The sequence below is a fragment of the Siphateles boraxobius genome, unplaced genomic scaffold, assembly GCF_051911475.1.
Source record: "Siphateles boraxobius isolate OS27281-9 unplaced genomic scaffold, OSU_SipBor_1 135, whole genome shotgun sequence".
Taxonomy (NCBI): Eukaryota; Metazoa; Chordata; class Actinopteri; order Cypriniformes; family Leuciscidae; genus Siphateles; species Siphateles boraxobius.
The window spans coordinates 1,001,174-1,022,024 of NW_027508739.1; the positions used below are offsets into that span (position 1 = coordinate 1,001,174).

The 20,851-nt window shown below is 42.1% G+C and overlaps 1 protein-coding gene across 2 annotated transcripts in view; it reads left to right on the top strand.

The window, feature by feature from the left end:
• eml6 (EMAP like 6) overlaps positions 1-20,851 on the top strand; it is a 126,466-nt gene that overhangs the window by 36,758 nt on the left and 68,857 nt on the right. For both annotated transcript variants that reach the window (XM_077229797.1, XM_077229798.1), the window contains exons 5-11: positions 1,334-1,432; positions 2,738-2,806; positions 3,645-3,830; positions 7,918-8,053; positions 18,624-18,825; positions 19,896-20,033; positions 20,361-20,617. In XM_077229797.1, coding sequence (XP_077085912.1) covers positions 1,334-1,432; positions 2,738-2,806; positions 3,645-3,830; positions 7,918-8,053; positions 18,624-18,825; positions 19,896-20,033; positions 20,361-20,617 — 1,087 coding nt within the window. The remainder of the gene's footprint in view (positions 1-1,333; positions 1,433-2,737; positions 2,807-3,644; positions 3,831-7,917; positions 8,054-18,623; positions 18,826-19,895; positions 20,034-20,360; positions 20,618-20,851) is intronic.

Below are 20,851 nucleotides of genomic sequence, written 5' to 3' on the forward strand. Positions count from 1 at the left end.
CCAGTCCTCGGACCTGATCTGTGACACGATCTGCTTGAGAGTCAGCATCTTGAACTTGAGCTTCCCTACTGAGCGATTTAATAGGCGCAGATCTAAAATTGGACGCAACCCCCCATCCTTCTTTGCAACGATGAAATATCGGCTGTAATAACCCATCTCTCTGCTGGGAGGAAGAACTCTTTTTATAGCCCCCTTTAGCAGAAGAGTTTTCACCTCCTGTTCCATAACCAGAGCCTGCTCGGGGTCCACCACTGTGGGAAGAACCCCTCTGAAGCGTGGCGGGCGTGATCTGAACTGAATCGCGTACCCGTGCTCGATAGTCTCCAGGACCCACTGAGATATATTTGGAAGGCTCTTCCAATCCGCCAAAAATTCTACTAAGGGTACCAGTCTCTCGAGACTGGCCTCTGTAATATTTTGAGTGGCAGACACAGTGCCCTGTAACGGCGCACCGGCAGGGAACAACTGGTCTAACTGCTCCACACCACTCTTCGGAGCGAGCGATTTTCATTGGCATATATATTGTCTAGAAATGCTGGCGGTGTTTCTCCCTCGAGAGCTGACTGGGCATGCTGCACTCCCATACAAACAACACACAGAATGTGAGTATCCCCACCCGTGATATAACGTGGGCAGGGATAAGCACACTTTCTGAAATGCTGCTCGCTCGCCATATTATAAATATATATATATTTATGCGTGTATCGTCTCTTTTATCGTTTTTTTTACATGTGAAAAACTCCTGCCTAGCAACTTCTAAGGACAGACAAAAACACTTTGAGACACAGACTGATATATTCACACACAGCGCGATTGCTGAAGACTCAGAAGCTGACGCGCTTGTGTTTTGGGGTGCTTATATAGTTTCCTGGTCGATGACGTCACCCGCCTATGACGTTCCGTCTCGCCATTGGACTGATTTCATACGTGCTTCATGACGCACTCACGCAGGGGCGTTCCCAAAGCGTTGTCACGCAGCTCGAGTTCCCTGATAGGGAACTACTTCGTCATCTTTAACGGACAGATCTGTCGGTTAGTTACGTGCATCCTGTCACCGTAAACTGTCCTGTCAATCATCTTGTCACAGTTCAAACCTGTGAAATGACATTAGAATTAGACATTAGACATTAGTTGTTCTGCACTGACAAACTGCGCATAAAATAATTGCAGCCTTTGTGAAATCACCTGTGGTTTCATTGCGTGTTTGTGCAGCCCTAAATGAGACTAACATAATCATTGACCAGTTGAATATGAACATGTTTTTTTGTATTTAATATTTAGTAACAGCTTCTAACTGCTTATTTTCTCCTGTCATTTGTATTTGAATAATCAGCGTTTAGCTTCGGTGGGGCTTGATGCCAAAAACACGGTGTGCGTTTGGGACTGGAAAAAGGGGCGTGTCTTAGCCACCGCCACCGGACATTCTGATAGGGTGAGACACACTGGACTGATCTTCAGTGCCGACATCAGTCCAGCATTTTATTTTATAATGCCAGAAAGATCTAGTGCACAAACGTTTAAAAAACGCATACGATTCACACATGGTAGGACTGTTTCCATAGCAACAGATGCAACACCTCAGTGATGTGAAGGAATAACTGTTAAAAGAGTTATGAATAAGTTATTGTGTTATGGTACAATACAGAGGAGCATTTCAATGCATGAACTGACAGATAGAGTATGTTTCCTAGTCTGAAACAAAAACACACACACACACACACACACACACACACACATAGGCTGAAGGCACAGCTGAGATGACAGAGCAGCTTAGTGAAGATCCACAGACACCAGAAAACTCCCTAAGGTGCCATTAAAACCCTGCAGCTCTGTGTGTGTGTGTGTGTTTCTTGTTTAAGCTCAACAACTGCACTGGCATGACTGCCAAAATCTAAACTGCCGATGGGATATAAAGCAATTTGTAATTTATATCTTTTGCATTTCACATTTATGCATTTGGCTGATGCTTTTATCCAAAGCCACTTACATTGCATTCAAAGTATACAGTATATCAGTTCATGCATTCCCTGGGAAACAAACCCATGAAGCTCTACGGTTTGAGCAACAGGAATGCTTCCAGGGATGTTTTTTTGTAAGAAATGAATGCCAATAATAAAGAAATCAGACTGTTGCATTTGTACATTAATCCTTTACATTTAAATATATGCATTTGACAGATTCTTTTATCCAAAGCAACTTGCGTTGCATTCAATGTGTATAATTGATCAGACTATTTGAAAGATAATTGCATAGTTTATTATTGAAATATATTAGGAAAGAAGAAAAATCATGTTGATTAAAAGGCTTCATGTATTGTTGTTATCATTCAATTAAATGGTTAAATTATTGGCTAATTAGCAAGCTTGGCTATATTTATTGCTCTGATTTATGGTTAGGGATTTTTCAAAAACGTCATGCAAATACCTGGTGCATCATTGTTTGTGTATTAATTCAATATTTAAATTGCATTCAAGCTATACACTTTTTCAGTATAATAATGAAGGAATCAGACTATCTGAAAGAAAAATGCATAGTTTAAAATTAAGGAGAATTAGCAAGCATCACTGTAATTATTGTTCATGCTTATGGTTAAGGATTATTTTAAAAAACATCACGCAATACCTAGTACATGTTTGTTTGTGCATTAATTTATGTTTATTCTGTGTAATCAGGTTTGGTGCTAGATGTTGTGGAGGTGTTGACGTCTTTATTCCACCTGTTTGTGCTGCGGTTTCAGATCTTTGATATTTCCTGGGACCCGTTTGTGCTGCACAGGCTGGTGAGCTGCGGAGTCAAGCACATTAAAGTGAGTCAAACCCCTGAGACAAGTTCATTCCAACCCAAGATGATTCCTGCGCTCTCGGAAAAAAATTAATGAGGCATCAGAGGAAAAGATGCCGTAATTTATTCGTTATTTCCTTTGTTGTTTTTGTGTTTAGACAAATGCAATGTTTTTCATAGACATAAAAAAAATGTATTAACATACTGAAAAACTTAAGGAATAGTACTCTCAAAAGTGAAAATTCTGTCAAATTTAGTACTCTGCACTATATTTTATAGAGGTCATATTGTGCCCTTGATGTTGTTTTTAGGCTCTACTAGAACAGCTTTTCCTGCTTGAATGTTGATTATTTTCCTCATTCTCTCCATTGTTTCGGCTCCTCTCTTCCCAGTCTGTCAGTAACGCTCTGTTTACTTCCTGTCTCTATGAAGCCCCTCCTTCTGAAAAGCACACTGTGCTCTGATTGGTCGGCTGGATCAATGTGTTGTGATTGGTCAAGCGCTTTGAATGTGTTTGGAAATGCCCCGCCCCTTTCCATAACCGCCAGTTTCAACACACTACTAACTAACTCAACCAGGCCCCGCCCCTTTATTCTGCGTATGAATTATTTAAATGAGGAATATTGTGACGTGTTCGTTCCCGGAAGAAACTCAAGACTACAATGGAGGCGTTTCAGGGAGTTCAGAAACACTGACACTGATATAGAGAAGAACAAAGAGCTTTTTCATGCTCAAACAGCAACACTACACACTAAATACAGATTAAAATGTAACAAATGCATAATAGGTGCTCTTTTAGTCTTGATATGGTTAATACAATCAGGAGTTGTTTTTCAGAGGATCATTACTCTTTTGTCTCATAGTTTTGGACATTATGTGGCAATGCATTGACGCCAAAACGAGGGATTTTTGGAAAGACGGGGGACCTGCAAACTATCCTGTGCTTGGCGACAGCGAAAGATGAAGTGACGTATTCAGGAGCTCTTAACGGAGACATTTATGTGTGGAAAGGACTGAACCTGACTCGAACCATACAGGCAGCGCACGGAGTGAGTGAAGCTCATCACACATCACACACACTCTCTCCCACCATATACACACCAGATGTCTGCTATATGATCGTTCACTGTGGTCAGATTCAGTAACATTAGTGAAATCAGTGACATAAACATTAGTGAAATCAGCAACATAAACATTAGTGTAATCAGCAACATTAGAGAAATCAGGGACATAAACATTAGTGAAATCAGTAACATAAACATTAGTGAAATCAGCAACATTAGTGAACTCATCAACATAAGTGTAATCAGCAACATGAGTGAAATCAGCAACATGAGTGAAATCAGCAACATGAGTGAAATCAGCAACATTAGTGAAATCAGCAACATTAGTGTAATCAGTAACATGAGTGAAATCTGCAACATTAGTGAAATCAGCAACATGAGTGAAATCTGCAACATTAGTGAAATCAGCAACATTAGTGAAATCAGCAGCACAAACATTAGTGAATTCATCAGCATAAACATTAGTGAAATCAGCAACATTAGTGAAATCAACAGCATAAACATTAGTGAAATCAGCAAAATTAGTGAAATCAACAACATTAGTAAAATCAGCATCATTAGTGAATTCAGCAACATTAGTGAAATCAGCAACATAAACATTAGTGAATTCATCAGCATAAACATTAGTGAAATCAGCAACATTAGTGAAATCAACAGCATAAACATTAGTGAAATCAGCAACATTAGTGAAATCAGCAACATTAGTGAAATCAACAACATTAGTGAAATCAGCAACATTAGTGAAATCAGCAACATAAACATTAGTGAAATCAGCAACATAAACATTAGTGTAATCAGCAACATGAGTGAAATCACTAACATTAACATTAGTGAACTCATCAACATTAGTGTAATCAGCAACATGAGTGAAATCAGCAACATTAGTTAAATCAGCAACATTAGTGTAATCAGCAACATGAGTGAAATCAGCAACATTAGTGAATTAAGCAACATTAGTGAAATCAGCAACATTAGTGAATTCATCAGCATAAACATTAGTGAAATCAGCAACATTAGTGAAATCAACAGCATAAACATTAGTGAAATCAGCAACATTAGTGAAATCAGCAACATTAGTGAATTAAGCAACATTAGTGAAATCAGCAACATTAGTGAATTCATCAGAATAAACATTAGTGAAATCAGCAACATTAGTGAAATCAACAACATTAGTAAAATCAGCATCATTGGTGAATTCAGCAACATCAGTGAAATCAGCAACATTAACATTAGTGAATTCATCAGCATAAACATTAGTGAAATCAGCAACATTAGTGAAATCAACAGCATAAACATTAGTGAAATCCGCAACATTAGTGAAATCAACAACATTAGTGAAATCAGCAACATAAACATTAATGAAATCAGCAACATAAACATTAGTGTAATCAGCAACATGAGTGAAATCACTAACATTAACATTAGTGAACTCATCAACATTAGTGTAATCAGCAACATGAGTGAAATCAGCAACATTAGTTGAATCAGCAACATTAGTGTAATCAGCAACATGAGTGAAATCAGCAACATTAGTGAATTAAGCAACAATAGTGAAATCAGCAACATTAGTGAATTCATCAGCATAAACATTAGTGAAATCAGCAACATTAGTGAAATCAACAGCATAAACATTAGTGAAATCAGCAACATTAGTGAAATCAGCAACATTAGTGAATTCATCAGCATAAACATTAGTGAAATCAGCAACATTAGTGAAATCAACAGCATAAACATTAGTGAAATCAGCAACATTAGTGAAATCAACAACATTAGTGAAATCAGCAACATTAGTGAATTCAGCAGCATAAGCAGTGAAATCAGCAACAGTGAATTCAGCAGCAGTAGTGAATTCAGCAGCATAAACATTAGTGAAATCAGCAACATTAGTGAATTCAGCAGCATTAGTGAAATCAGCAGCATTAGTGAAATCAGCAGCATTAGTGAATTCAGCGGCATAAACATTAGTGAATTCAGCAACATAAACATTAGTGAATTCAGCAACATAAACATTAGTGAAATCAGCAACATAAACATTAGTGAATTCAGCAACATAAACATTAGTGAAATCAGCAACATAAACATTAGTAAAAATCAGCAACATTAGTGTAATCAGCAACATAAACATTAGGAAAAATCAGCAACATTAGTGTAATCAGCAACATTAGTGAATTCAGCAACATAAACAGTGAAATCAGCAACAAACATTTGTAAAAATTTAAGCAACTTAAGTGAATGCAGCAACATAAACATTAGTGAATTCAGCAACATAAACATTAGTGAAATCAGCAACATAAACATTAGTGAATTCAGCAACATAAACATTAGTGAAATCAGCAACATAAACATTAGTAAAAATCAGCAACATTAGTGTAATCAGCAACATAAACATTAGTAAAAATCAGCAACATTAGTGTAATCAGCAACATTAGTGAATTCAGCAACATAAACAGTGAAATCAGCAACATAAACATTTGTAAAAATTTTAGCAACATAAGTGAATGCAGCAACGTAAACATTAGTGAAACCAGCAACATTAGAGAATTCAGCAACATAAACATTAGTGAAATCAGCAACATTAGTGTAATCAGCAACATAAACATTAGTGAAATCAGCAACATTAGTGTAATCAGCAACATAATCATTAGTAAAAAATCAGCAACATTAGTGTAATCAGCAACATAATCATTAGTAAAAATCAGCAACATTAGTGTAATCAGCAACATTAGTGTAATCAGCAACATTAGTGAAATCAGCAACATTAGTGAAATCAGCAACATTAGTGAATGCAGCAACATTAGTGTAATCAGCAGCATTAGTGAATACAGCAACATTAGTGTAATCAGCAACATTAGTGAATGCAGCAACATTAGTGAAATCAGCAACATTAGTGAAATCAGCAACATTAGTGAATGCAGCAACATTAGTGAATGCAGCAACATTAGTGAATACAGCAACATTAGTGTAATCAGCAACATTAGTGAATGCAGCAACATTAGTGTAATCAGCAACATTAGTGAATGCAGCAACATTACTGTAATCAGCAACATTAGTGAATGCAGCAACATTAGTGAAATCAGCAACATTAGTGAATGCAGCAACATTAGTGAATGCAGCAACATTAGTGAATACAGCAACATTAGTGTAATCAGCAACATTAGTGAATACAGCAACATTAGTGTAATCAGCAACTGCAACATTAGTGTAATCAGCAACATAATCGTTAGTAAAAATCAGCAACATTAGTGAAATCAGCAACATTAGTGAATACAGCAACATTAGTGTAATCAGCAACATTAGTGAATACAGCAACATTAGTGTAATCAGCAACATTAGTGAATGCAGCAACATTAGTGAAATCAGCAACATTAGTGAAATCAGCAACATTAGTGAATGCAGCAACTTTAGTGAATGCAGCAACATTAGTGAATACAGCAACATTAGTGTAATCAGCAACATTAGTGAATGCAGCAACATTAGTGTAATCAGCAACATTAGTGAATGCAGCAACATTAGTGTAATCAGCAACATTAGTGAATGCAGCAACATTAGTGTAATCAGCAACATTAGTGAATGCAGCAACATTAGTGTAATCAGCAACATTAGTGAATGCAGCAACATTAGTGAAATCAGCAACATTAGTGAATGCAGCAACATTAGTGAATGCAGCAACATTAGTGAAATCAGCAACATTAGTGAATACAGCAACATTAGTGTAATCAGCAACATTAGTGAATACAGCAACATTAGTGTAATCAGCAGCATTAGTGAATGCAGCAACATTAGTGAATGCAGCAACATTAGTGTAATCAGCAACATTAGTGAATGCAGCAACATTAGTGAATGCAGCAACATTAGTGAAATCAGCAACATTAGTGAATACAGCAACATTAGTGTAATCAGCAACATTAGTGAATACAGCAACATTAGTGTAATCAGCAGCATTAGTGAATGCAGCAACATTAGTGTAATCAGCAGCATTAGTGAATGCAGCAACATTAGTGTAATCAGCAACATTAGTGAATGCAGCATCATCTGTCGACGGTTCAGACCTGTTTAAACTTTTGTTTCTCAGGCTGGGATCTTTAGCATGCATTCGTGTGAAGAAGGCTTCGCCACCGGTGGGCGTGATGGATGTGTGAGGCTGTGGGATGTGGATTTCAAACCCATCACCAAGATTGACCTCAGGGAGGCCGAACAGGGTTATAAAGGTAAAAACATCACTTTAAAGCGAACATATCATGGATTTTGAAGTAGTTTAAAGGATTAGTTCACTTCAGAATTAAAAAAATGTCCTGATAATTTACTCTCCCCCGCGTCATCACAGACACGTCATGTCTTTCTTTCTTCAGTCGAAAAGAAATGTAGGTTTTTGAGGAAAACATTACAGGATTTTTCTCCATGTAGTGACTTCAATGGGGTCCAGTGAGTTTCAGTGCAGCTTCAAAGTCTTGACACGATCCCAGTCGAGGAATAAGAGTCTGATCTAGACAAACCAGCGGACATTTTATACTAAAAATAAACATTTATATACTTTTTAACCACAGATGCTCGTCTTGCACTAGCTGTGATGCGCCACACATTACGTAATCACGTTGAAAGGTGTTTTTAATTTCCCGGGATTCTGTTTTTAATGGTTTAATACATTTTAATAATCAAAAAGGATGTTTAATCAATTTACTTTTGATCTACTAATTCAAATTTGGCCAAATTCAAATTCTGTTTTTATGACTGGATTCTGCGATTCCGTTTGTGTGAATCATGAGGTTTCATGCAACGAACCACAAATGCTTCTTCCATAACTGACCATTTTTCAAGGAAATTGCATTCAGTGATCTAGATTACAAATACAATATCTGATCAATAAAGCAGACTTTTAAACAGGAAGAGATTGATTTGACTCCATATGGGAAAGCCAGTATATAAGGGATCCAGTCACCATGGAAACATCGCCTGCGCTTATATGCCCGAGTGACAGTGTTTTCAGTGAGTGTAAGTCTTGTAGTAATGAAGCCGTCACCGGTTTCCCAGCAGAACACTGTCAGATAATTGGGTGGGATAACAAACGATCAGGTCTGGTCAGTCTGAAACCAAAATCTCAGCCGAATGCTTCCTGCAGGAAAGAACATTTCTTTATATCCTTAACTAGACAGCAATAAAACTTTATAGCTGAGAGTCTGAGAGAAAAACAGCCCAGTAATCTCATATCTCACATCCGACAATCACAGCCTGAGATCTCCTTATGAACTTAAAGGGATAGTTCACCCAAAAATGTAAATTCTGTCAGTAATTACTCTCCCTCATGTTGTTCAACCCCGTAAGACCTTCATTCATCTTCAGAACACAAATTAAGATATTTGTGATTAAATCTGAGAGCTGGATCACTCCTCCATAGGCTTGTAAGGGATTGACACTTGTTCCCCGAAAAGTTATTAAAGACATCGTTAAAATAGTCCAAGTGACTACAGTTCCCTTTCAGTCGATAACGTCGGACGTAGTCGACGCGACTGAAATGGGATCACGCTAGGGAGCCTATCATCTTCGAGTACTATTGAACGAGCCAATGTAATTGGCGTGCGTGATTCGCATCACACACTCCGCCCCCGCGGCGCGGGTATAAATACGGAAGTGGATGCACGCACTAGTTGCCTTTCGCTTCGGAGCCGATCGTTTGATGTCTCTGAGAGTGCTGTTGTCTACAACGAGCGAGTGTGTCGGTGTTCTTCAGGAAGACTCTCCCAGTGCTGGTGTTCTACAGCGCGAGTGCAGCGGTGATCGCGAGCTTTGAGCTCTCAACTGCTGTTTTAACAGCAACAAATTTCTAAATGTTTGTGTGTGTTGATGGCTGGTTAGAGGGCGGAAAAGTGAGTGCTTCACTGTTTCAGTTCTCTGTTCAGTGTTGCCGCGGTCATTTCCCTGTGTGCTCCGGCACTGGTGACGGTCCTATTTTCTGAAAGAGCAACACGGGTGCGTTTGCGTCTTTTTCAAGATGTCATTACGCCCGTGCGTTTCTGGGTGCGGTCGTTCCCTGTCTCTCTCTGATGGTCACAACTGTTGTGTCACATGTTTGGCTTACAGCACGCTGAGACAGCTTTTGTGGACAGCTCATGTTTTCACTGTGGGAACATGACTGTCGCAGTGTTGAGGGCGAGACTCGCCTTCGTTCGCGGAGAGCGAGTCCCCATTACCATGCCCCACCCTCGGGTGCTGTGTGGGATGGGTGACCAGAGGATAGTGTTGGATGTCCCGCCCGGTAACCATTCCCTGTGGGCTCCTCACTCCTCCCTTCCACTGCAACCACTGGAGCCTCCTGTGTTGTCTGCTGGTCCATCTGTAATGGGTGGGCCAGCGGTTTCACTCGGGGCTCCCCTGGAGGACAGGACGCCGATTGCAGCATCAGAGGGTGAGCTGACTTCTGGAGATGATGACTCGGCTGCATTGTCTCCCTCCGGGAGTTCAATGTTGCCCGAGCCGGATCCAGAATTATCAGCTATGCTGAAACGGGCCGCCGAGGCTGCCGGGCTCGAGTGGAACCTCCACCGTGTCCCGTTCAGTCTCGGTTGGAATCTGGAGTTTGGTATCTTGGGGCGGGCCGCGCTGGTTCTCAGCTCGCCGCCCCAGTGCCTTTCTTTCCCGAAATGCATGGAGAGCTTATCAGGTGGTGAACAGCATCTTTCTCTGCCAGAAACTGCCTGAATAGCTTTTCCCCCTCATTACCCTTGATGGAGGAACGGTGAAGGGTTGCGAGGTGTCCCTCCATTGGAGCGGTCTGTCGACACAGGTGCACCTGTGTCCGGCGGCCGCTGCCTTTTGGGGGGATCCTCGTCTCCCCCCTAGGGCCTGTGAGTTTCGTCCGTTCCGACGGGCAGAGCTTACAAAGCCTGTGGGCAAGCCCCTTCCTCTTGCGTGCCATGGCGTTGCTGCAGGCTAGGGCACCCATGGCATGCACGAGGGTAATCCAGACCGTGCGCTCATAGGTGAGCACCGCACTGCATCCGACCTCACCCTCCGGGGTACGGGTGTCGTAGCGTGCGTGATCGGTCTGGCGATGTCCACCTTGGTGGTCCAGTAGCGCCTTCGTTGGCTCAGCCTGGTTGGTATGGCGGATGCGGACAAGGTTCGGTTCCTGGTCTCCCCAATTTCCCAGGTTGGGCTGGTCGGCGACGCGGTGGAGAACTGCATCAAACAGTTCTCTGCCGCTCAAGCGCAGACGGAGGTCATCCGGCACATCCTGCCCCGGTGGCCAGCTGCTGCCTCCACCCGCCGCCGGTGGCAGCTCCTCCGCCTGCTCGTCGCCGTGGGCGTTCTCCGGCCGCCGCTCCTGCTGGCCCTCCGCAGCAGCCTCCACCCAGGCCTCAGCAGGGAGCCGGCCGCAGTAGAGACGCCCAGCCCGCTCCAGGCGCTGCCAAGCCAGGTGGCAAGCGACAGCGAAAGCATTCCGGAGCGGGCCGCCCAGGAATGGATGAGATGCTCTTGGAGTGGCACGATCACTCCCTCCCCCCGGGTGAGGGCCGGGTGGAGCCTTTGTTTGTGTGTGTGTCTGTTCCGCCGCTGGCTCCCTAAAAAAAAAAAAAAAAAAAAAAGCGGAGCAAGCGGTACCCACACTTCAAAGAGAGAGCAATTTCATCTGTTCCTGGGTCCCAAGAGGGCCAGTCTGGCGGGTGTGACCCTGTATAGCCTTACACCCCTCAGCTCCCCCTTGGTCGCCAGCAGGCAGCTTGGTGCGTTCGAGGACCCGGTCATCCGCCTTCTCACGCGCCCCCTGCCGCTTGTGGAGACAGGTAAGTGTTGCACAGCACACTAACACCACTCTCTCTACTTTGCTGCCCCACCTCAGGCTCGGCTACCCCGCTCAAGTCAGTGATAGTCATCACATTAGGTGTTGAGCAGACGTGCTCCTGAAAATTCAGTGATATTCATCACACCGAGTGTTGAGCAGTGCTCCTGACTTGTGCGTGCTTATCTTATCCTGCTGGCGAAGGATTTGATATAGCCGCTCCTCCAGCCGGTACGAAGGCCAGTTGTAAACTCGTTCTTCGTGCTACTAGGTGGTGGGTCGTGACCATCTTGGCCCAAGATTGGTCTGCAGCTTTGACCTGAAAGACATGTGCTTCAGATCTCTACCTCCCGCACCGCAGGCCATCCTGTGTGTTGCGTCTAAGGGTGGAGTATCAGTACAGTGTCCTTCCCCTCGAGTGCTCCAGAGCCCGTTGGGTCTTCAGGTCAACTGGAAGAGAGTAATCTCGCCCACGGGCTGAGTATCTCTTTTCTAGTTTTGGAGAGGTACTCGGTCCAACATGTCTCTCCAATGAGAATGTGTTCAGCTGGTGTTGAAGTGAGAAAGGGTCCCACTGAAAGAACTTTCAGAGGCTCCTGGGGTATATGGTAGTCGTAGCCTTTGGCTCCCTCCATATGTGACCGCTTCAGCGCTAGCTTCACGATCGAGTCCCGAGGTGACCGTGGCAGAGCAGCTCACCCTGTGTGACTATAGTTCATCCCGGTCTGCTGCCAAACCCTCTTCAACAGAGCGGCCATGTACAAAGGGCGTGTTTTAACGGGGGCCTGGGCGACCCCCGACTACACGGGCATTTGTGCCTCGAGTTGTTAGACATTGCGACCGTTGCGCAAGCTTCCCTTGCATGTCACAAACTCACCCGTCACCTCCTCCTTGGAGTCAGACGCGTCTGAGGGCGCCTTATTCCACTCCTCCCGCTTACTCAATCGTGCCGCCATCGAGCCTCACGACAGTTATAGCCAGGGCAAGTGGAGACTCCATCCCCTGGGTCCGGCTGGGTCATGACCATTCCGGGGCCGCTCAGTTGCCCCCCCGGTTTTATTTTTCCGCCAGTGTTTGGGTAAACCGAGCGGACTACCCTTGGACAAACACTGGGACTCAGCGGCCCCAGGGCCCCGCAGAAATGCGTTTAACCCCAGTGAGCCTTCTAAAAGTGACTGCGACTCATGGTCGCCTTGCGCCTGCAAGTCAGTGAAATCATCACTCTTCATGTTGAGCAGATTTGCTCCTGAAACTCAGTGAAGTTCATCGCACTCTGGTGTTGAGCAGCAATGCTCCTGTAGCTCAGTGAGTCCATCACAGGTAGCTCAGTGAATTCATCACACGCAGTGCTGAGCAGAAATGCTCCTGGTGCTCAGTGAAGTTCCTCGCACTCAAGTGTTGAGCAGAAATGCTCCTGAAGCTCAGTGAGTTTATCACACTCAGGTGTTGAGCAGTAATGCTCCTGAAGCTCAGTGAACTTGTCACACTCAAGTGCTGAGCAGAAATGCTCCTGTCGCTCAGTGAGGTTCTTCGTACTCAAGTGTTGAGCAGAAATGCTCCTGAAGCTCGGTGAGTTTATCACACTCAGGTGTTGAGCAGGAATGCTCCTGAAGCTCAGTGAACTTGTCACACCCAAGTGCTGAGCAGAAAATGCTCCTGAAGCCCAGTGATCTTCACATGTTGTGTTGAGCAATGCTCCTGTCTTTTGCGCCCGTCACTTGCACCTACGTGCCATGTCAGGAGAGGAACAGGTCTTCATAGTTGCCCCTCATAGGCCCAACTAGACCTGGTTCCCTTCAACAGCCTTCCTGACTTCCCCTGGATTCGGGGACGGGGCACGATGGCACACGCGTTCTTCCCCCGGAGATTCCGGGCGGTCTTACATCCGAACGCGGAGGTTCAGGTGGCTATCACAAGAACATGTGTTAGTTACCATCACTTCTGCGAGCACCCCCTAGAATTGGGTAGCGTGCTTACTCCTTTAGAAGTGGAACCTAGTCGTTGAGTGCGTCTTCTCCCCTGAGGAGATCCTGAAAGCTTTCGATCACTTCAGTGCTCTCTTTCCTGCAAAATGGGTTGCAGTAGGCTGTTTTCCTAAATCACCCTCAAAATGATGTTGCCTCGGTGTTTAAACGACGCTCATCGTGTTGCAGAAGTATGCAGAAGCACGTTCTGATCGTCAGGTTCCTGAGGAGCAAGGTCTTGTAAATCCTTGTGTCCCTCTTTATCCTCTTGGGCCTTGTCCCTGGTGCGACTGCACTGCAGAGACCGCCCCTGAGCCACTGCAGGTAGTGAGTTAAAAATTCTGTTATATCAGTTCTCCTGCTCGCGTGGTCTCTACTAGAGGGTAGGGACTTGCTCGCTTTCGGTCAACGTATTGTGCCTGGAGTCTGGGCCGGCTAACTCTCACAAGCTGAGACCCCGGCTCGGATTGTGCCCAAGGTTCCTACCTCTCCCGTAATAGGAGCAGGTGGTGAGCCTGCAAGCGCTGCCCTGGAGGAGGCAGATCCAGCCCTGGCTTCTCTGTCCGATTCGCTTGGACGTGTACAGAATGCAAGTCATAGACCTCAGACCAGCTCTTCAAATATCTGTTGGAATTCAGCAGAGAGGGAAGGCTGTTTCCATGCAAAGTTGCACTTAGTGCTTGCCTTCATTTCGGCAAAGATCCGAGATGCAACATGTCCACTTAGGTGTTGAGCTCCTTTATGATGAGTGTAAAGTGCTCCGCCTGGGCGTTGACGATATACTTTGCTAAACAGATTCTAGAGTTGGGGGCTGGACGACACCTAGTTGAACCGCTGCTTCCCGTGGGCTCCCTTCTCATGAAGCCAGTTTCACCGTGAGCCCGGTTCAAGTGTCGGCTTGCTGCGCCATTCCCCTCCTATGGACTGGATACGTGCGCCTTTCTACTCCAGTTGAGTTCCCTTAAAATTGAACCCTGTTGAGTTCCTCCACACCCCTCCGACGTCGGACGTGCGGAACGTCTGGTGTTAGGCCTACCACTCGTAAGCAGTGTGGAACCTGTGTTAGGCTGGGTCCATATGTTGCGGTCCCTTCGGTGACCCCATATGTGTATTCTTCCACGATACGGCTCCCTGCGGTGAGCCCGTGTCTTCCCTCGGCAGAGTCTCTCTGCCGTCACTGTCCGGTGTGTCTCCCCCCGTCTTAGGCTGGAGCCACCCCAGTGACATTCCATATGTTAGACTGCCCGGTTTCCGCCCAGTTCATATGTGTATTCTCCACATTTCCTCCCTCGGGTTGGATGTGGCTTCCGCAGCGTCCCTTCCTTCCAACGTACGGGGAACGCTTTCCCAGTGGTCCTGTAGGAACAGCAGTGACTTCCCTGGCCTAAGCCCTGTCCTTCCCCGCCTTAAGTTTGCGGGGGCATCAGGAGGCTTTGGTTTAGGCACTGGAAGGTGGCAGCGTTAGTGGCGTGTTCAATGGTTGATCCCATTTCAGTCGCGTCGACTACGTCCGACGTTATCGACTGAAAGGGAACGTCCTGGTTGCGTATGCAACCCACCGTTCCCTGAAGGAGGGAACGGAGGACGTAGTCCCCTTGCCACTACCGCTGGACCACCGCTGACCCCGGGTTACTCTCGGCTCCTCAGCGAAAAGCAACTAGTGCGTGCATCCACTTCCGTATTTATACCCGCGCCGCGGGGGCGGAGTGTGTGATGCGAATCACGCACGCCAATTACATTGGCTCGTTCAATAGTACTCGAAGATGATAGGCTCCCTAGCGTGATCCCATTTCAGTCGCGTCGACTACGTCCTCCGTTCCCTCCTTCAGGGAACGGTGGGTTGCATACGCAACCAGGACGTTTTTTGCCCGCAAAAAAAAACAAAAATAAAGAGTAATTACTGACAGAATTTACATTTTTGGGTGAACTATCCCTTTCAATATTCTCATCTCTCCACATTCATTTTATATATGTATACACTCTCACTAGACCATGACTATTGACCCGATTGGGTCTGTTTTAATTGAACATAACAGAGACGTCCAGTATAGACATAGTTCTCCCAAAGTGTGAATCGAAGGCAAACGATCCACACTGAGTTTGTTTATTTGATATTTTGCTGGCTTGTCCAATTTAGACTATCGATATGACATGTTTTTGAGTTATTCAGCCGAATCGCTTGATTTTTGAGGGTTTTACACTCAGTTAATGAGACAATTAAATTCTGCCCTGCTGAAAACACCAGCAAACCACATTTAAGTGTGTAGCTTGTATTTTCTGCTTCTATTAATTGCACCATGAAAAAAATTGTTTGAGTTTTAAGGTGTCTTAATTGTTGTTGTTTTTCTCGGTGGATAAACCTCTGGTTCGCTGTTATTCTGTGTGTGGATTTTTCTTTGTTAACAGTCTCTTTAGTTATTTTTTCTCCTTAGTAAAGGGTTGATTTGAGCAGAAAATGCATCAGATAAAAACACATTGAAAATCACAAAACAGATTCATATTATTTATATACTTGAATATTATTAATATAATTTAAAATTACTTTTAATAAATCCCAAAACAGATGAATATTATTTATATAATTGAATATTATTTATATAATTCAAGTCATTTATTTTACAAATGTTTTTAAAAATCCTAAAACAGATAAATATTATTTACATAATTGAATATTGTTAATATAATTCAAGTCATTTATTTTACAAATAACTCTAAAAATCCTAAAACAGATAGATATTTTTACATAACTGAATATTATTAATATAATTCAAGTCATTTATTTTACCAATGACTCCTAAAAAAATCCCAAAACAGATGAATATTGTATATATATTTGAATATTATAAATATATTTTAAGTCGTCCATTTAAAAAAATTAATCCGCGTTAAAATAAATCCTAAAACAGATGAATAATTTTTTACTTAACTGAATATTGTTCATATAATTCAAGTCATTTATTTTACCAATGACTCCCCAAAAAATCCCAAAACAGATGAATATTGTATATATATTTGAATATCATAAATATATTTTGTCAGCTATTTTTTAAAAATCGCTTAAAAATATATCATAAAACAGATGAATAATATTTATTTACCTGAATATTGTTGATATAATTCAAGTCATTCATTTTACAAATGACTCTAAAATACAACCACAATATCACAAAATCAAAGATTATCCAGATTATTCAAAGAATTATTTCATTTCAAACTGAGGAACACTGAGCTGGTACTGATCCCTGAATGTTCATTAAAGCTGGATAAGACGCCCGGACACCAATATCACATGGACGTATTTAGGGAAGATACCATAGAAGTTGTTAAAACTAAATGTGGCGCCCGCCATGACTAAAGCTACAAATCACAAATCCCAAACCTCATATGTGCTGGTGACCAGATATCTCAGTCTCAGCGGAACGATGGGCTTCTTGGATCTCAGTATTTATGTGACTAATCTGGAGTGTGTTTCAACACTGTGGGCCCTATCTTGCACCCGGCGCAAATGACTTTGTACACCGACGCATGTATCATTCCTATTTTGCACCCGCGCAAAGCGGAAGTTTCCCTCCACAGACACACGTCGGTAACTAAGAAATACACTTGCGCTCCCGGGGCGGATCAGCGCAAAGAGGAGGCGTGTTCCGGCGCAAACTTTCCCTCATGCTATTTTGCTGTTCTATAAAACAATTGCGCCACTGACCAGAAAAAAACTAGTCTAAAGTCAATGGCGCATTGCGTACATTCAGATGCTATTTTAAGCGCGCATGCTCGACCATAATACAGAGTGTGAACAACGCGCATACACTGTAGATGATTCTCTCATCTACACAGATGCATTTAACTTTTTGCAAATGATACATTATTATAAGGAAAAATATTAAAACACGAGGGAAATCATTGTTGTGTCCATGACGATGTGGAAAATAGGCATAAAGCTTACACATTTACCCAAATTATTATATGCATGTTCAACCGAAGCTAATTTGGGTGGGTTTGTCCCAACCCAATGTCACTTCTCTTTCTTTTACGGCCCTGACGAGAACATCGATCTCCTCGGCTGAGAACCGATTCTGAAGCGCGCCTGGTAAATGCGCCGTTATAATAGTATTGCGCCATGGAACAAGCGCACCTCGTTCATCATGCTCTTAAAGGGAATGTGATATAAAGCTCTTATTGGTTTGTTTCCCGTTACGCCCAAACCACACCTATGAATAATGAAGCTACATCAGACCAACCCCTTTTAGATTTGCATCGGGCGCAAGAGTCATTTATCCCGCTGGGAAAATAGCAACAGCGTCGGGATCCGCCCACAAAGTTACTTGCGCTTTGCGCTTTGCGCTTTGACACTTGCGTTTCAGATCGTTAAAATAGGGCCCCGTAACTCACTTCTCCACTATTATAGTATGAGGCATCGTTGAAGAAATCAACTAGCTAGTCACGACTGTTTTCCAAAACCGTATTGTCGCAAATTAGTCGTTCAACCACTTGCTTAATGATGTCACGCATGTGTTGGAGAAATAACTTATTTTAATGAATCTGATTGAGATTGAATTAATACTAGATGTTTTGCTATAAATTACAGACATGCATCTGAGGACTATTTCTAATTTTTCTCAGTTATTTTCCTTTATTTCCAGATTCGATCATAGGCTCGTTCTTACACTAGAGCTCGTTCACACATGCGCTCTCTTCAAAAACAACACTTTAAATCTCTTGACAAACTAAAAGACGTAAACGACATTTGTATGTATTCTAAATAAAAGATACAGATTGCACTGAATGTTAGTTTGCTTATTTTGCTGAAGATAAAGATTTATTGAGTCCACATGTCATAAAAACAAGAAACTCTTCTTCTAACCACAGGTCGAGATCTGTCGTTCAAACACACAAGTTTGCGATGCTGTTTGCGAATGTTCATACGAACGATGTTTTCGCGAACACGACTCGTTGAACTGCTGATAACGACTGAACTTGCGACCGCAGTTGGCTAACGATGTTTTCGAGAAACACACCCCTGAATGAGTCTTTCTCTTCCAGGTCTGTCCATCCGCAGTGTGTGTTGGAGAGCTGACCGGATCCTGGCAGGAACTCAGGACAGCGAGATCTTCGAGGTGATGGTGCGAGAGCGAGATAAGCCGCTGTTGATCATGCAGGGTCACTCAGAAGGGGAACTCTGGGCGCTCGACCTGCATCCCAAACAACCTCTGGCCGTCACCGGCAGCGACGATCGATCTGTGCGGTCAGTCCAGAGGATTTCACTGTTTTCCACATCAGCTCACTCTATAGAATGGAGCAAGACGGCTAGAAATGTGATGCTTTGGGTTTTCCCTTTTAATTTATATACGTAAATGTATAATTATATATATGTATCTCTCTTCTTTTCTTTTATTTTCTCTCAACAACCTCACCATTTCTCTGATTCTTCTGATAGACTTCTGATTCGCTGTTACTGGTTTAAATTCTGTGTGTGGATTTTTCTTTGTCAAAAGTCTCTTTAGTTAATTTTTCTCCTTAGTTAAGGGTTGATTTGATGCAGAAAAAGCATCAGATTAAAACACGCTAAAAATCACAAACCGGATTCATATTATTTATATAATTGAATATTATTAATATAATTTAAAATGACTTTTAATAAATCCCAAGACAGATGAATATTATTTATATAATTGAATATTATTAATATAAATCAAGTCATTTATTTTACTAATGTTTTTAAAAATCCTAAAAGGATAAATATAATTTACATAATTGAATCTTGTTAATATAATTCAAGTCATTTTACAAATGACTCTAAAATACAAAATCAAAGATTACTTTTCTTCCTTTTTTTTGTTTACCTTTTTTTATTATTAAAGCAGAATACAGTTAGACGATACCATTAATACAAAACACATAAAAAAGAAGGGTGTACGTGTAATTATGTGAAGTGTGTGTGTAAAATTGTGTTGAGTATGTGTAAATCTCTATTATAAGTTTCCTAATATATATGTAGAAAAATTGTCATTATATATACAATATATATATAGCAATAGTAATAATCAAAGATGTGACAAAAAAAATAATAAAAATAAATTATCAGAGAAATGGTGAGGTTGTTGAGAGAAAAGAAAAGAAGAGAGAGAGAAGATATATATATAAAAATTTTTTATATATACACATATTTACATTATATATATATATATATATATATATATATATATATACATGCATACATACAGGTACATAAATAGCAAAAGAACAAAAATATAAATAAATAAATAAAAGGATGAGGTGGTATTCGGTTAATTTTTCCGTTGTTTGTGCCGCCAGACTGTGGAGTTTATCTGAACACACATTAATCGCTCGCTGCAACATGGAAGAGGCCGTTCGCAGTGTTTCCTTCAACAACGACGGCTCCCAGCTCGCTCTCGGCATGAAGGACGGCTCGTTCACTGTTCTGCGGGTCAGGTAACTGCAGTTAGATCACTACACCTCATTATTTCAGATGCACATGCAGAAGCTGAGCGTTTCTCTGCTGTCTAATAATAATAATATAATAAACTTTATTTTATATTGCGCCTTTAAAAAGCATCTCAAAGCGCTTCACAAGAATAGAAACATGATAAAACATATAATTAAACAAGAAATGCATTTCTGACAAAAAACCTAATAAAATACAGAAAATAAAAACATTATGAAATGTTCGATTAATAATAATAATAAAGCAATTATAAACAATTATGTGAAAGCTACCCTAAACAAGTAAGTTTTAAGGGATGATTTAAAAACTCTAAGGGACATGACGGAGGTGGTCCACATCAAGGACAGAAAGGAGGTCATTCACGAACTCAAGTTCTCTCCCGATGGATCTTACTTGGCCGTGGGCTCCAACGACGGGTTTGTGGACATCTACGCTGTGGCCCAACGCTATAAAAAAGTGGGGGAGTGCAACAAGTCCACATGCTTCATAACGCACCTGGATTGGTCCGTGGACAGCCGATTCCTGCAGACCAATGACGGAGCTGGAGAACGTTTCTTCTACAGGATGCCAAGTAAGATTCTTTACACGCCATTTATGACACAAGGCTTCATGTTTTCAGTGTAATACACAGGTTTTGAAATTAACAGAGACACATTAGACACTGCCACATGATCCTTCAGAAATCATTCTAATATGATGATTTGCTGCTCAAGAAACATTTACGAATATGTTGAAAAAGGTTCATATTTTTGTGATAATGTCCATGAACGGGGTTTGAAATTAACACAGCATATTGCGCAGAATC